The sequence below is a fragment of the Danio rerio genome, chromosome 5, assembly GCF_049306965.1.
Source record: "Danio rerio strain Tuebingen ecotype United States chromosome 5, GRCz12tu, whole genome shotgun sequence".
NCBI lineage: Eukaryota > Metazoa > Chordata > Actinopteri > Cypriniformes > Danionidae > Danio > Danio rerio.
This window is the reverse complement of record NC_133180.1, coordinates 45,083,824-45,102,500: the sequence shown is the minus strand read 5'-3', so window position 1 is coordinate 45,102,500 and position 18,677 is coordinate 45,083,824. Positions and strand designations below refer to the sequence as shown.

Below are 18,677 nucleotides of genomic sequence, written 5' to 3'. Positions count from 1 at the left end.
CTACCACATACTGCACCCTAGCAACTGTCCCGTAGACTTCCATTACAAAAGACTCTCATTGACTTAACATGGGATCAAACTTTGTGACCTCATAACTCTGCATCAGACTGTCATACAGACTAATGGCTGAGCTCATTTAACTCAGTCTAGCCAGCAGCCAATCACTGATGGCCTTTTAACTTTCTAGCCACACCCCTAACTACCACATACTGCACCCTAGCAACTGTCCTATAGAATGTAATTAGCTGTGCTATCAAATGCTTACATGCATATCTTTGCATAGCAGTGTCCTATTGACTTGGGGGATGGCTCATCTGACTCAGACAACCAATGAGCATCTCAATATGATAATAAAGCTCACAAGCCACGCCCCCAAATTGATTCCATAGACTTCCATTAAAATAGGCCAAGATGCATATCTTTGCATAGCAGTGTCATAGAGACACGGGGGTTGGTTCATTAGACTAAGACAACCAACCACATTCAAGTTAACTCTGTAACCTCGCCCATAGCAACAAAACAGAGTACCCTAGCAACCATTCATCAACAGCTATATCTCAGCATCAGAACATCGTAGAGACTTGGAGATTGGCTCGTTTGACTCATGCTAGCAAACGAAACTTCCTATATGCTACACATGCTAGCAGTGACTAGCTACATGCTAATATTGACTAGCCAAGTACTGTAACTTGCTAGAAATGCTTACTAAGTATAAATGTTTTATCAAGCATGTATGTGAGGCTTGCCTAGTAACCAACCAGGGTACCCTAGCAACTGCCTAGCAACCACCCAAATTACCCTAGCAACCGCCTAGCAACCACCTAGCAACGGCCTAGTAATGCCTTAGTAAGGGCCTAGCGACCACTCAGGACACCCTAGCAACCGCTTAGCAACCACTCAGAATACCTTAGCAACCACCTAGCAACACCTTAGCAACCACCTAGCAACCACTTGGGACACCTTAGCAACCGCCTAGCAACACCTTAGCAACCACCTAGCAACCACTCAGAACACCCTAGCAACTGCCTAGCAACGCCTTAGCAACCACCTAGCAACCACTCAGGACACCCTAGCAACCACCTAGCAACACCTTAGCAACCACCTAGCAACCACTCAGGACACCCTAGCAACCACCTAGCAACGCCTTAGCAACCACTCAGAACACCCTAGCAACCATCTAGCAACCACTTAGGACACCTTAGCAACCACCTAGCAACACCTTAGCAACCACTCAGAACACCCTAGCAACCGCCTAGCAACACCTTAGCAACCACCTAGCAACCACTTAGGACACCCTAGCAACCGCCTAGCAACACCTTAGCAACCACCTAGCAACACCTTAGCAACCACCTAGCAACCACTCAGGACACCTTAGCAACCACCTAGCAACACCTTAGCAACCACCTAGCAACCACTCAGAACACCCTAGCAACCGCCTAGCAACACCTTAGCAACCACCTAGCAACCACTCAGGACACCTTAGCAACCACCTAGCAACACCTTAGCAACCACCTAGCAACCACTCAGAACACCCTAGCAACCGCCTAGCAACACCCTAGCAACCACCTAGCAACGCCTTAGCAACCACTCAGAATACCCTAGCAACCACCTAGCAACCACTTAGGACACCTTAGCAACCACCTAGCAACACCTTAGCAACCACTCAGAACACCCTAGCAACCGCCTAGCAACACCTTAGCAACCACCTAGCAACCACTCAGAATACCCTAGCGACCACCTTGCAACACCTTAGTAACCACTTAGCAACTAGTCAGAACACCTTAGCAACTGCCTAGCACCACCTTAGCAACCACCTAGCAACCCCTCAAAACACCCTAGCAACCGTCTAGCAACACCCTAGCAACCACCAAGCAAATAGTCAGACCACCTTAGCAACTGCCTTGCACCACCTTAGCAACCACCTAGCAACCACTTAAAACACCCTAGCAACCGCCTAGTAAAATGCTAATTCATGCTAGAATCATGCTAACAACATGCTAATTCATGCTAGAATCATGCTAGTAACATGCTAATTTATGCTAGATGTATGCAAACAACATGCTAATTCATGCTAGAATCATGCTAGTAACATGCTAATTCATGCTAGAATCATGCTAACAACATGCTAATTCATGTAAGAATCATGCTACTAACATGCTAATTCATGCTAGAATTATCCTAGTAGCATGCTAATTCATGCTAGAATCATGCTAGTAACATGCTAATTCATGCTAGAATCACGCTTACAACATGCTAATTCATGCTAGAATCATGCTAGTAACATGCTAATTCATGCTAGAATCATGCTAACAACATGCTAATTCATGTAAGAATCATGCTACTAACATGCTAATTCATGCTAGTAATATGTTAACTCAAGCTAAAATCATACTAACATTCTATTTACACTTTAAAACCACTTCAAACTTTCAGATTCGGCTTTTCAAGCCACCATAAAGTTTGTCCTCAAACTTTAATATCTAGTTACTGTTGATATTTGGCGCCAATTTTTCATAAAGTGACGATTTGTTCGCTTTGACTCATTGGATAAACGCTGCTTTATTTGCACATCTTTTGTGCATGAGGTCTAAAATTGTCCCTCTATATACATCTCTGGAGAGCGCCAAATAGGTCCCAGGAGCATGCTTTGGCTTTTTGAGATCTCAAATTTATATTGCGAGTGCCATTCATGCCTGCTGTTCTCTTGTAAATCCACCAGAGGCTGCTGTCAACTGACTGACTGACTGACCAATCAACTGACCCACCCTGCCCCTTCCCTAAACCCAACCAATAGTATTTTAAAAAGCACAGATTGAGCACCCCACACTTCCCTGAACCCAAACGACAAATTTAAAAATCAATTCAGAAAAAGAAAAGCCCTCATCTGATTTTTACCACGTTTACCACATTCTCACCCTGTTATTTACTTGTTCATTTTATCTTTTGCGTTCTGTTTTTGTCTTACTTGCTTTCTCAAACCCTGTTGTCATGGTCAACTCCTTTCTGTGTCTCAAGTCTAACTGGATAAACTGGTAACAGCGGGAAAGCCAACCATATGAAAGTAAGTGGTGAGCTTGCAAGCGCAAAAAGGAACGGTGCCATACCACTCCCGTAGTGTTCATTTAAAAAATGAAATGCAGCCACGTACTTCTGGATACATAGTTGAAATTAGAAGTTTACAACCACTGTATAAAAAGGCACATAACCTTTTTTTTTTAAGAAGTCAGATGTTAATGTGACTAAACTTCTTCTTTTTTAGGTAAGTTATGATTATCAAATTTGGTTCTGTTATGCTTAATAGCAAAATAATGACAGAGATATATTTGAGAAATTGTTAGAACTTTTCTTGAAAGTCAAGTTTACATTTAAGATTATTTTGCTTCTGAAAAAGCTCAGAAGATGGTGTCATTGTTTTGGAAGTTTCTGGTTGGCTAATTGACAACATTTGATTTAATTGGAGGCACAACTGTAGAATAGTATTTAATGAAAACTCACTGCTTCATTTAGTGACAACATGGGAAAATCAACAAGCCAGAATCAACAACAAAAAAGCCAGATTACAGTTTGCTAAATTACACTGCGAAAAATAATAATTTTTGGAGCATGTCCTGTTGTCTGATAGAACTAAGATTGAACTGTTTGGCCATAATTACCAGTGTTACATTTGGAGGACAAAGGGGAAAGCTTGCAACCCTTAGAACACCCTCTCAACTGTGAAGTATGGGGGCAGCAGCATCATGTTGTGGGGCTGTTTTGCTGCAGGAGGGACTGGTCCACTTCACAGCATAGATGGCATCATGAAGAAAGAACATTATGTAGAAATACTAAAGCAACATCTCCAGACATCAGCCAGGAAATTAAAACTTGACCACAAATGTTTTCCAAACAGACCATGACCCTAATCATACTGCCAAATTAGATAAAATGTCCTTTAAGGACAACAGAGTGAATGTTTTAGAGCAGTGGTTCTCAAACTGTGGTAGGTGTACCACTAGTGGTACGCAGCCTTCCTTCTAGTGGTACTCGGAGGAATGAAATATGTCATGTACATGCTATACACATTTTAAAATTGATAAAAATGTATGTATATAATATGTCATATATGACATTCAGCCTATATTTCTGAGGTAATCTGCCACATTTTTTAACTGTGCAGAGTTGTAGCTGCTTTACTGGTCCTACTGCACTACTGTATTTCAATACTGCTCATTTTGGTGGTACTTGGAGAGACAATTTTTTTCTGAGGTGGTACTTGATGAAAAACATTTGAGAACCACTGTTTTAGAGTGTTCATCACAAAGCCCTGACCTCAATCCAATAGAAAATTTGTGGGCGGAGTTGAAAAAGCTTGTGCGAGCAAGCGTACAAATCTGACTCAGTTACACTAATTCTGTCAAGAGGAATGGGCCAAAATTCCTTCAAACTATTGTGAGAAGCTTGTGGAAGGCTACCCAAATTATTTGACCAAAGTTATAGAGTTTAAAAGCAAAGATAAAAAAAAAAAAAACCTAGGAAATGGATGTAAACCTTTGACTGTCTAGAAATTAATAAAAAAAATTCTCAAAAAAAAAAAAAAAATCTGTCATTATTCAGGCATTTAGCAAATGTAAATCATTTAGGTAATCTTAACGGACCTAAAATAGTAAACGTTTAGTATGACTTACCATCAGACATTTTTTTTTTTAAAATGGTTGTTCCTTTTGTTATAGTGTAAACTAATTCACAATTTACAGAAATCTATACAGAGCTACGTTTTTTCTCAATGAGCCTATGCTGTATTTGCAATGTAGTTAAGATTATAGTTGACCAGACAATACAGTTAACATTGTGCAGTCATTTCAGATTTTAACCTTAGAGTGAAAGTTTATCATTTCCATGTGTTTATAAGACCTGATTGTAAGAATTTGAAGCAAATGTAGCCCATTTGGGTACAATACATTAAACATTTGTAGCTTAAAGATTAATTGTACATTATATAACTATTTACTCAATTAAAATGATACAGTGTTTTTATTATTATTCAGTGATGATTTAAGTTCTGCTTCTGAATTCTGTCTGACTCCCCAGAAAATCATAAATCCTTGCTTATTTGCATCTTTTCTCTGCTGCATTTAACTTTGCTTGTCATTTTTTTATTATGTTTTATGCAGATACAGAATCATCCTAATCGGATGAAGTTGAGGTGATGCATATGTTAAACATGTTAAAACAACAGCTATGCAACTAAATGTTAACTAACTTTTAACTAAAGTAAAAAAAAAGGTTTTTGTTTTCAACATGGTTTCCAGAAAGAAAAGAAAAACCACAACACATTGTTCAAATAATCAAGTTTGATACCGAAAAAATAAAACGTTTATTTGCTTTTTCATTTGCTTTTGCTTTTGCTTTAAAATGTCTCCTTCTGACCCTCACTAGGTAAATACAACAGGAAATATGAGGTTATTTATCTGAGGTTTCGTATTAAAACCTGGTCTTGGCAATGAAAACTTTCCTAATCCCTCTAAAAATCGACAATCAATTATGCTGCAAAGGCAATACAATGCAATCCAAAGTACAATCAGACATTCCACTGAAAACAACTATACTATACATGTACATGTACACATCGTGACTGGTTTATAACTATACTTATATTTAAAAAATGTACAGTATCACATTTTTTTGTGTCTCAGTGCAAATGATGTTTAGAAAGAAAAGTAAAAAAAAAGAACAATCAAAAGAAAGCAGTGCCCTTGATATATCCACAAAATGTTCTTCCTTTGCATCCTCTAAACACAATAAAACATTTGGTCGTTTGAGTGCCAGAAAAACAATGAATAAATTACATGACACGTTTTTCAATTTTACAGTCACTGTCAAGTAGCAGCAGCAAAATCAGCTCAGATGCTTTAGATAATGCACTAATAACAGTGCATCGCTGCACTGACACAAACCATTCCCAGATACAAACAATGCAAACCATATTAACAATAATAGTAATCCAAATAACCATGTTATGACGAAAAACTTGTACTGTACCTACACAACCGGTCGAAAGTGTGGGATCGATATGATTTTTAAAATGTCTTTCAAAGAAGCCTGTTTTGCAAAAAGCCTGTTCTGCTCACCCAAGTTGCATTTATTTGAACAGAAACAGTAAAAACTGTAACATTTTTAAATATTATTACGATAGCTGCTGTCTTGTTGAATAGTTTCATTTATTTGTGTGATTTAAAGCTATAACTCTTCAGAAATCATTCTAACATCTGCACCTCAAGACACATTTATTGTTATTTTCAGTGTTGAAAACTGTTGAGCTGCAGCCAATATTAGTGGAAATTGTAGTACAGTAAATACACAACCTAAATATTCAACCTTGATACACTATATAAGGACAATTAATGATTGAGAGCCAATAACAATTGATCATAACAGACCAATAAACCAGCAAATGAATATGATTTTATAAAAGAAAAATCAAGTGACACTGAAAATGTAACTAAATACATCTTTAAATAATAGGAATATGCTTCATCTTAAGAAACATTCATTAAGAAAACAGTTGTTTAAAATTTGAATCTAATTTTACAATTTTACCGTCTTCCTTGGTGAGCACAATAGGCTTCTTCTAAAAAAAAAAACATGAAAAAAATTCAAATTCCAAACTTTCGACCGGCAGTGTATTTGCGAGTGTGTGTGTGTCTGCGAGCATGTTTTGCTCTAAAGTTATTTACAGTGCATCAGTAAGTTCTCTGGCTTTGTTTTCCGTGTTTTTGTATCCCAAAGGAAGGAGAGGAAAGGCAGGTAAAAGTCTGAGTGAGTGCGAGGGTCATCAGCTGGTGCAGATGCTGTTGATGGTGATGATGGCGGGATCCACCAGTCCCATCTCCTCATGCTCGTTGACGCAGAGCTGGTACCCGCAGCCGCGCCGCCGCTTCAGGGGACTGACTTTGACGTCCGGTTTGGCGCGGGGCGGCAGGAGGAAGCCAACACTGCCGGCGATCAGCATGTGCCAGATGCTGTGGATGTAGAAGTAGTTCTCCTCTGTCTCCACGAATGCGTATAAAGCCACTGCTGATGTGGCGATGGTGGTGCCTGGGAACAGGAAAAACACCCAGCGCTTCCAGGTCGGAGGGTAACAGCGGCGCCTGCGGATGGTGCGCACCGTCTGAGGAACACAGAGATATGTAGAAAAATACAATGAGTTATGAACAAATCAGCCAAAAAAGTCATAGTTACTAGAAAAATATTGTACTATGTGATAGCATTGCAAAAACAGGAGCGTAGCACCAGATGTTGGGCTCCATCACGAATACAAGATGGTGGACCCCTCACAAGACAATCACTCATCAAACATTTAGGACTACAGTGTTAAAAGGAAAAAATTAATAAATAAAAACAGTATGGCCTTAAGATATGGCAGAAACTGCGAAATTAGTTTTTTAAATTTTACATTAAACCACCGTATTTTGTTATTTTATAGCATTATACGCCAGAGTTTTGAAATAGGAACATCTACACATCCTATATTTTGTTACACAGACAAAGCCACAACCATAAGCATGTGGTGTTGAGAAAGTCATATGACGCAAGGTTGTAATAGTTTTAGATTTTTTATTAGTTTTAGTTTTTATTTCGTTTCGACTTTTGTTTTCAAATTCAGTTAGTTTTAATAAGTTCTTAGAGGCAGATTTACTCGTTTTTATTAGTTTCTATATTTTGAAATTGTTTAGTTTTAGTTTAGATTTATTAGTTTCAGTATTAGTTTGAGTTTTTTGCTTGTTTTTTTCTAAATAAGGATATTTGTTAGGAGCAAGATTCAAAATCATCAGAATAAATATTGTATAATAAAAGCTCAACCAAAGAAGGGCTACATTTTTTGAGACAAGAACTCTACCATTTACTCATGCTCAAATTCAAATACAAGAGCCCACAAGATAGCAGCCTCAAGTAAAATATGTATGCAAGGCTGCTTCTGGGGTTAGATACAGTATTGATGGGAAGTTCTTTTGTCACAGTCTTCCCATATTTGGGAAGTTTGGTCTCGGCATATCGAAAAATATGTAGTCATGATCTGAAAAGTTTCTTACAATTAAGTGTTGCAACCCAACTGAAGCATGATTCACTTATTTAAATTCCATTACGACTTTCTGTTATGAAATAAACTTACGTTTCGCCAGATCCTCTCATTTAAGCCCTTGGTTTACCTGCTCTGCAGTTGTTCAAGTTTAGTTCAGTCACAGCAGGCTGTCATGTACTGTTGGTGTTCGGTTCACTGAATCACGCATGCGCAGGATTATCGGTTCACCGCTTCTTAAATCTGATCTCTTTGTACTGTTCAAATAACTTAATTACTCAGTATATATTGGTTTATTTACAGTCAAAGGGGGTATCAGAGATGTAAAAAGTAAGTTGTTTGTGAATACGTGCTTAACAGCGAGGATGACTGGAGGAGAGCCGGCTTGATCTGGCCTATGGCAGCAGGATTACAGACTCTGAGGTGCCTTAAGGCTGATTTATAGTTTGCGTATGTTATGGCGCAGCCTGCGTGTGGCCGCATAGCCCTCGTCGTCGCCAATGCGCACTTCTCAAAAATAACTACACGTGGAGATGACACGTAGCGCAATGTCTGTGATTGGTCAGGTTGGGATCGCTGATGAGTGTGGGTGGGACCGAGAGCGGCAGGAACCCGTTGGAGCGAGTGTTTACAATCGTCGAGTCCCTAAAGGAGGTCCAGATTCAAAGTTTTGCTTTGTGTTGACCTTATTATTAAAGTTGTTGCATGCCCAGCGGTTCCCACTTCAAAATGAGCGGGTTTCAGCTACTATTAAATTTAGGTAGCGTTCAGAAAAAACGAAACACCAGCGGAGAAACTCGACACTGGAACATAGAAACCTACTGTCAGCTAGCATTTTGGAAGTGTTATTGCAGAGCTTTTTCTAGGCAGCTGCGTGATGGGCACCATAGCGACTGGTGTCTTTCAGTAGAATGTTTAGAACTTTCGTTTACAGCATTTACAGCTGGCAATTTGCACTCTGAAAATTGGCTTCAATAGCGTTTTGAATGGATCACAGAGTGTTTTTGTGACACACAACATTGAAAGGTGTGTGTTAAAGCCATTATAATCTGTTAGATGTGGTTCAAGCGTGAGAGAAAAAAACATTCTTTTGGTTCACGTGTCTGCCGTCCGAAATACAGTGTGTATGCTCAGCGGCTCTTCAATGCGTGCGCACGCACACACAAACACACACATGCAATACTTCACTGCATTATAGAGCAAACCAGATTACTGGTATGAAGCTTAGCAGGTGTGCAAGTCATGCAATTTACAAAAATGACCAATAAAAGTCTGTTATTGATACTTGATACTGGCTGACTTGCATGTTGATTCTAATCGGGAGCCATTTATGTAAGGGGGACAGTACAGGCTACGTGTGTGTCAAACGTTTTGGTGAATTGTTTTGGTTTGGTTGGTTATATATTTGAAAGAAAGAGAAAATGTTGACTTTAGCCATGACGAGGCTTTATTTAAACAGCAGAAGATGCCGTCTGACAACGAGGGGAAAATGCTTCACAGCAGTTGTTTTCCATCCTATTAGATCACATTTCTTAAATGATCAGTCCAGCTTGTTGCGCTGATCGTCCGCAGTATTAGTTCCACAACGTTAAGCGTGAATAAAATAGATTAAAACTATAGTTCAAAGCCGTCAGAATGTGACTGTTTATACGCATCAGCTGCCGAAAAAGTTCTATAGATTTACTTCTAAAAGGCATACAGTAATATTATGTATTAAATACATTTACAAAGACAAAAATGAAGGATGTTTTTGCTATAATTTCAGTTAGCTTCAGTTACACAAAACAGTACACAAAACAGTCTAGTTTTTTTTAAACTCTTGTTTTTATTTTTATTTCAGTTAACGAAAAAAAATTTCTAATCTAGTTTTTGTTTTTCGTTCATTTTCGTTACCTATAATAACCTTTATATGGTGAACCAAGCTCATGACTAGGCCCACCGAAATCTGCGCGCACAGAATTCCGCAGATTTTTTCCCAACAATAATTCTGTTTATTTACTTGAGTAAATGTGTGTAAATCTATATTTATTCAGTTTTTTTTAAATTAAGTTTAGTAATATTATTGACCAAATTAAAAATGTTCATCAGATTTATGTACAATGCAGTTTGTACAGTAATATTTTCTATATTTTACTAGATATAATATATGACAAACTTGCTTTTTTAACCATATAAAGTGAATCTTGTTGGATTTGCATTTTAAACATTAAATAAAAGTTAAAAAGATGTTATTTTTTTAGTTCACATATAATTGTATTAGTTATGATACTCCCAAAATAATTCCGCAGAAATCCGCAGACTTTTACCAAAATTTTTAGCAGAAATAGCAAAAGACGTCCACAGATTCCTTCTGGCAATACTCATGACAAACAACAGTGTTGAGCTGTGGTGAAATGCATTGATTCAGCAATTTTCATTCACTTTGCATCCATCCATCCATTCATCCATCCATCCATCCAAATATCTATCTGTCCGTCCGTCCGTCCATCCATCCATCCATCCATCTAAATTTTAAAAAGTGAACATCGAAAACACTGAAAATAATTTACTCACAGTAACCATGCAACAATAAAACGACACACATCTTTGTTATGAAAGTTGCATTTAGCATCTACATGGCTCTGAAATCCAAGCTGACACATGTTGACATCAGATTTAATGCTGCGTCTTGAGAGCAAATAAAGACGCTCTGACGTCCACCGGCTTATAAACGCACACACTTATAAACTTGGACATACAATTTACAGACTCCGCAGGAATTCAATTCTGCAGCCTGTAGGGATCCAGATATTTATGAAGAGCGTAAAGTGCACTGTCCTCCCACACACCACACAGCATTCGTCCTCCTATAATACCAGTACACACTATTAATCAACTGAGCCAAGAGAAACAAGCTGAACAGATGTGCACGAATATTACAGATCATGTAGACTCAGCAAGTCAAGCGACATCACTGTTCAAATGATAGGATCAATAAGTCAAGACAACATAGGGCTTTTAGTTAATTTAACTTATTTAAATAAGTAAACAAGTTTAACAACAGAACAGCCAAGATATCAAATTTCCCCATAACGTTTTTTTACAAATGTACACAGTACTTATTCTATAATTGTGCTATTTACAATCCCCTGTTGTTAAACATTGTTTGGATAATTCAGTTTTTAAAAAGGGGCATTTACAGTATATGTTATCTGCATGTTTTTGCATTTTATATTGCTTTCATTGTGGTTCAATGGTCTTTTTGGTTCTGGTACTGTTGCTAAGTGAGCTCAAACTAACAAATTAACAAAAACACCTGCAAATACAGAAACATGCTGCAAATAACGCAGACCACAACACAATTGTGTCAGGAAACCCCAAAAGTGATGTACTTCCCTGCTTACTGTTTTGAGTCAGTGATGTTGTCAGAGATCTGAAATGTTTTTGTTTGTTTACTTGTTGGGTGATACGGTGGCTCAGTGGTTACTACAGTCGCCTCACAGCAAGAAGATTGCTGGTTTGAGGCCTGACTGGGTCAGTTGGTATTTCTGTGTGGAGTTTGCATGTTCTCCCCATGTTCGCATGGGTTTCCTCTGGGTGCTCCAGTTTCCCCCACAGTCCAAAGTCATGCGCTATAGGTGAATTGAGTAAAATAAATTGGCCGTAGTGTAAGTGTGTGAATGAGTGTGTATGGGTGTTTTCTAGTACTGGGTTGCAGCTGAAAGGGCATCCGCTGTGTAATATATATGCTGGATAAATTGGTGGTTCATTCCACTGTGGCCACCCTTGATGAATAAAGGTACTAAGCTGAAGAAAATGAATGAATGTTAGCTTATTTTAAAATACAGATTGTACGGTTGCTTGTTTGTTAATTTTTACTCCTAATAATTTGACAAATTTCACATTTGACATGAAACAAAATGTTATTTTGATGCCATTTTAGCAAGAGTAACTCACAGATCTAGAAAGAGCTAAACAACAAGAACGCATATGATGAGGACATTAAAATAAACAACAACAAAAAAAAACTCACCAACCCAGATCTCCAGCTAACTTTAAACAGCAAATTGGGAAGTTGGACTCGTCATCTTTAGGGAACCTCTACATGTGTTGTGAGAATCTGTGTGTGTGTTGTCAAACTGATGAAGATGTTTTCTCAATTTGATAGTGATTTTCTATTGGCATGTGTTTTCTTAACTTAAAGGGCATTTGAGATCCCTCGGAAACCATTGATTCTTTTCTGTATTGGTTTTCTTTTCACCCACTGGGACAGCAGTAATCAGTTTTAGTCACAATGTATCAAAAGAGGTGATTTGTAGATGTCACACAGTTATAAGCAGTGTTGGGGTAAGTTAGCTTTGAAAGTAATGCATTACAATATTTAGTTACTCCCCCCAAAAAGTGTCTAGTTGAATTACTTTTTATGGTAAGTATTGTGTAATGTTACTTTTGAGTTACTTCTGCGTAACTTTTTATTACCTAGCTGAGGCTTGATCTCTTTCGGAACTTTTTTTTCTTTCTTTGTTTTAATAGAGGAGCTCTGCAACTAAAAACACACATTATAACCTACACCGCTTTTCCTTTTCTTCAATGCGTTCAAATATTCAAGTAACAAAACAGTTTGTGCATAGTAGCTAATGTGCATGGGTAAATTTTATCCACTGATAATCCCTGGCTGTTCTAATGTTAATGTATTTGTACAATTTAAACAACTGTAAAAGGCATCACACACCGGATGCGCCGCTCAGTGCTGCGACACGGCGTGCACATGACAGACGCCGGTGGGCTGTGGCATTGACAAGATGCTCAACTGCTACTAATAGAACCAAAGTGTGCCAAAAAAAATCCCCCACACAATTACACCACCATCACCAGTCTGAACCATTGATACAAGAAAGGATGGATCCATGCTTTCATGTTGTTGACGCAAAATTCTTACCCTACCATCATGAATGTCACAGCAGTAATCCGTCATCAGACCAGGCAACATTTTTCCAATCTTCTATTGTCTAATTTTGATGAGCCTGTGCAAACGTTAGCGTCCGTTTCCTGTTCTCAGCTGACAGGAGTGGCACCTGGTGTTGTCTTCTGCTGCTGTAGCCCATCCGCCTTAAGGTAGGATGTGTTGTGCATTCAGAGATGCTCTTCTGTATACCTCGGTTGTAACGAGTGGGAATTTGATTTAATGTTGCTTTTCTATCAGCTCAAACCAGTCTGGCCCTTCTTCTCTGACCTCTGATATCAACAAGGCATTTGTGCCCACAGAACTTTCGGTTACTGGATATTTTCTCTTTTTCCGACCTTTCTCTGTAAACCATAAAGATGGTTGTGTGTGAAAATCCCAGCAAATCAGCAGTTTCTGAAATACTCAAACCAGCCCGTCTGGCACCAACAACTATGCCATGTCACTTAAATCCCCTTTCTTAACCATTCTGATGCTTGGTTTGAACTGCATCAGATCGTCTTGACCATGTCTACATGCTTAAATGCATTGAGTTGCTGCCATGTGATTGGCTGATTAGAAATTTGCATTAAAAGCTGTTGGATAGGTGTACCTAATAAAGTGGACGGTGTTTTACGTCAGTTTAATATAATGTAACCACCAGTATATAACAGATCATTTTCCTTTTCGTGTGCACCAGACACCTTTTTATAAGCACCCCATACTTCTTGGATAACACTCTATGTTGAGTGGGCTTGACAAACCACCTGTCACATTGTATCAAATGTAAGACATTTGAATACTGCTACTCTTTGATAATTTGAAGTGCTTCGTTTATCCTTACTTGTAGGTCATTTTGGATGAAGGTGGCTGCTAAATCAGTAAATGTAATGTTGAAAAGTACTTGAATAAAGTTAATTTGGTTTAACTTAAAAATTCAGGGCAATCAAACATGCGTTTAGCCCCAACAAAATGTTGCAAAATGTTTTTGTAAAACGGAAATGGTGGTGCATTGAACACCCTGTTCTGATGATGCAAGCCTTGCAACTATGGCAGCTGAGAAGTCCATTCTTTGTGCTCTTTATGAAGAATTTCCGAGTCTGATGAAATGGGTATAAATATGTGTTTAATACTGCAAAATACACTTGAAGTTCCAGTCACTGTCCTTGCCATGCAGAATAAAAGAGAACATCCCAGTCAAGTGAAGGGAAATGGAAACTAATTGTTGTGCGATCCAACATTTGCCCTGCATTTCCTGATAAAAAGATAAAGATGTCAGGTGAAGGACAATCCACTTAGCTCTGAGACTGGATTATGATCTTTATTTTTTGTGAGTATTTAGCTTATCATTATTACTGTTCTGCACTTATACTGACAATAATGTAATGTTTACCATCATATTATCAGACTAGTTTTTAAAAGTGTTACTTCTCAATACAATAGCAATACATCAAGAGTGATTATAATAGTAATAATTGTGTGTGTATGTGTGTACGTACATGTGTGACCCTGGATCACAAGACTTGAAAATGAATATTTTAATATGGGCTGCTTTTGGTGCTTCATGCCTTTTTATTGATCATTTTCTGTTTCAGAAATAAAGTCCATTATTTAAAATAAAGTAGCGAATAGAGTAGCGAAAGAGGACTTCACTTACAGTACATCTGATTGTGTGTTTTCTTGCACTGCCTGATGTTGGACTATATTTTTGTTTGCATTGGCCAAAACTGATTAGCTTAAGTCACACTGAAGCGACAGCCAACAGAGGATTCTGCTTGAATGCTAAAGCATTTTTCAATGGTTTATTTTCACCATGATGGCATAGCAGTAAAAATAGGATAAATGAGCTAATGTATGGGACAAGTTTTGGACCTTTGTCAGTGAAGGCTGCTCATCCAAACCACCCAACACCCCCTGGCTACAGGCCTTATCTAAAAGCTGAATAAATGGCCTTTGCATTGATATATGATAGGGGAATATTTGTCTGATATTCAACTATTTTAAAATCTGACATTTGAGGGATAAAGAAAACAAAAACAAATCTTAATATGGGTAAAATTACCTTTAAAGTTTTCCAAATTACGTTCTAAGCCATGAATATTACTAATAAAAGTTAATATATTTACAGAATAATTTTCAAAATGTCTTTATTGAATATGATCCTTACTTTCATCAATCGTATTTTTCTTTACTTTATCTTGATTTATTATTTATATCTTATATATTGTATCTTTAATGCACAAATAGTTTTCTTCAACCTTAAATACCTCTTTTGCACAATATCTTGCACAATATTGTTCTGTCTTATGTAAAAGTATGTGTATAGTCTGTCTTAGATAGGTATTATATACAGTAAGTATTTATAGTCTATGCATAGTTAGTATAGTTAGATTAATGCTCCAGTATGTTAGTTATAGGTTTAAAATAGCTCTTACGTCCAGTGTTTTTTTATATTTGTGATTATTTATGTAGCATCGTGGTCCTGCAAAACACCACATTTCATTCAACATTATGTCCACACATGTAGTGAAATGACAATAAAGCTCAACTTCAGACCTAACTTCAAATTTTTTTATTTTATTTTTTTTACATAAAGGAAAAATATATCATTTAAATTTATAAATTTAAATATTTATTCATACAATATATTGATGGCTGTTCAAACCTACCCATCCAACTTAAGACTGGCTTTGTGATCCAAGATCACATTATTATTATTACTATTATTATTATTATTATTATTATTATTATTATTATTCATTCATTCATTAATTTTCTTTTCGGCTTAGTCCCTTTATTAATCTGGGGTCGCCACAGTGGAATGAACTGCCAACTTATCCAGCATATGTTTTATGCAGCGGATGCCCTTCCAGCTGCAACCCATCTCTGGGAAATATTCATACAATCTCATTATTATTATTATTATTATGTTTTTGTTACATTAATCAGTGTCTAGCACATCTACCTCGGAAAAGAATATGGACCATAATACATTGCAATTACTATATGATATTTAGACAGTTCTAGATCTATACCTGTTCTTATTATTTTGGTTATTTTTGTAAATAAGTGTGTAAACAATATATTTGCTCTTGTACTCAGCTCTTTAATACTGTGTGGTTTATACGTGCTACTTCTGATTTGTGCTGACATTTTTGACACTAAACAAGAGATAAAGGTTTCTCAAACCCCAATGTGCACCATTTCCAGGAAACATGTCACTCAACCTGGAAAACGTTGCGCACCATTTTGAGCTTGAATGTGCCCCAGATTGTTATTTATTTTTTCTTTACATCATAGATTTGCTGTAGCTCTTCTCCGAGTCATTATTAACCTTCATCCAGACAATGCCGAGAGAATGAAACTCTGTCCTTTCCTCCTCGTCTGCCATGACATTTCAATTACACATCTAGTGTTCAACTAGTTGACAATGTAGACTAGACATTTGCCCCAGGTTACAATTTTGTAGCCACGGCAGGATTTTTCTTTACGGTGAAAAAGGTGTCCTGTGCAACAATGGGAGCTCCAGCAGAAACTCAAAGCTGATGGTTCAAGTCTTATAAAAGAAGTCACAGGATTGAAAGTGAAGTGCTGAAGTGGCTGAGATGCTTTAAATCTCGCAATTGTACATTGTTAGTGCTGTCAAGCATGAGCAGCATTCAGTCAAAGACACACACACACGCACACGCGCACACGCACACGCACACGCACACACACACACACACAGATACACACAGACACACAGACAAACAGACACACACACAGGTGATGACTCAATCACACGTCTGCTGGATATACTGTAGGAAGAAGTAAATCTCATATTCTCTCTGATTACTGACTCGATTTAGCTTTCGACAGCTTCCTGTTCAACCCCAAGTCAGGAAAGTTTGTGAAACTTTATAACTGTGAGGAGTTTTATTTCTGTCACGTTACAGTCACACAGCACAGAAATCCTTATCTCACAAGAGTCCTGGAAAGCCTTCAAAAGCCATTATGCATTATTTATTTATTTTTGTCATTTCTATACAATGGAAAGAGCGCTCACTCAATCCTTTCCAATACGCAGATTGTGCAAGTTTATTGAATTTAGTGCTTGAGCGGCCTTGATGGTTATTTTACATGCACTTCACTGTCAAAAAATGCATTTTATGGATTTATTTTTCTGATGGCATCGCAGCTGTGATTCAACTTTTTGTCAGCACTCATTTATTTCAAGTCTTTTAAGACACTGGGGTAGAAACATTACCCAGATTATTCTCTGGTCTTTTTAGTTATTTTTTATTTATTTATAAAATAATAAAAATAAGAGAAAGAAACATAGGAAAATAATTAATTTCTAAATACTTATATATAATATACAATTCCAAAATAAAGTTATATAATAAATGTTTATAATTTTTAATGTATTATTGTATTTTGATTTATTTTGTAAAGGCAGATGATGTTGTTCTTATTATTATTATTATTTTAGATAAATGGCAATCTAAGGTTGAATCAGGCCCTTAATTTATAGATATTTTTTTTATTTTATTTTAATTTACATTTTAATTAATATATATTATATTTAGTTGGTTTATTCTGCTGTATTGACCCCTGCTAAATAAAGGACTAAGCGGAAGGAAAATGAAATAATATGTTATATTTATATTATATTAATAATAAACCATTAAAAAACTGAACAATATTATTATTTATAGGGTCAGATTCCTGTCTTCAAATGCCTTTTCCTTTTCTTTTCTTATTATGTTTATTTAAATCAGTATTTAATCTTTGCAATGATTTTGGCTAACAAATAAAGTTAAAATATTGCCTAATTTAGGAATGCTCAGTGTCTGGTCCCTATTATTCTCTATTTAACTTAATTTCAAAATGAACCACAAAACCCGGTCAAAGGTCATGGAGACCTCTTGAGTGGAACTGCAGGGCCTGATGACTTGAAACAACTGTTTTTCAAATGGTATTGCTATGTGTCAAAATGCTCTAAAGTGCATTTGCTATTTTTATGGTTAATTCTTTTTGAAGCGTTTCCCTTTTATGCAAGATAGACTTTGTGTGTAGTAAGAATATAGTGCCTGAATTCTGTCTATACCAGTTTTGAACTAGTTTGATAAGACAGCTGAGAATATGAAGAGTTTTTATTGATATTTAAGAGATTGTCTCTTGCATGTATATATGCATCCGAGAGGTCAGCTCTATCGGTCTGAGACACTAGCTGCGTCCAAAACCGCCTACTACTCAGTAGGTACTGCATTTGAATTTAAACGTACTACTCGGCTGTTAGAAAAGTACGTTCTATACAGTATGAATGTGAAAAGTATGAATGGGATTCGGACGTACTACATCCGCCATTTTGACATAGTCACAAGACGTACCTGAGTTGACACCCTTTCTGTTTTTGAGTATACAGTAGAGTATAAAGAGTATACAGTACTGTATTGTAAGTCAGAAGTCCGGCCAGCAAGCTTTGCATGACAGTGAAGCCCTTCTGCCATAAAACTGAAAAATATCTTTAGTACGTTTTCTTATTGAATCTCCGACTCTGAGTCTTCTCTTCATCTGACGCACCAGACTTTTATTTTAACAGTTAATCTTCATCCTCAACATTATTATTATTACTATTATTATTAGTAGTAGTAGAAGTAGTAGTAGTAGGATCATCTTATGCATCTCATGTTTTTTTTTACAGATTCTATAGGCAAA

The 18,677-nt window shown here is 37.1% G+C and overlaps 1 protein-coding gene and 1 long non-coding RNA gene across 3 annotated transcripts in view; one reads left to right on the top strand and one right to left on the bottom strand.

The window, feature by feature from the left end:
- Positions 1 to 5,324: 5,324 nt before the first annotated feature.
- si:dkey-84j12.1 overlaps positions 5,325 to 18,677 on the bottom strand; it is a 293,735-nt gene continuing 280,382 nt past the window's right edge. For both annotated transcript variants that reach the window (XM_001920797.9, XM_073951375.1), the window contains exon 13: positions 5,325 to 7,147. In XM_001920797.9, coding sequence (XP_001920832.2) covers positions 6,812 to 7,147 — 336 coding nt within the window. In that variant the 3' untranslated portion in view covers positions 5,325 to 6,811. The remainder of the gene's footprint in view (positions 7,148 to 18,677) is intronic.
- LOC141385591 (uncharacterized) lies at positions 6,766 to 15,435 on the top strand. Its single transcript, XR_012406312.1, has 3 exons — positions 6,766 to 8,199; positions 8,274 to 11,143; positions 11,661 to 15,435. It is a non-coding gene; the product is annotated as an uncharacterized lncRNA (long non-coding RNA).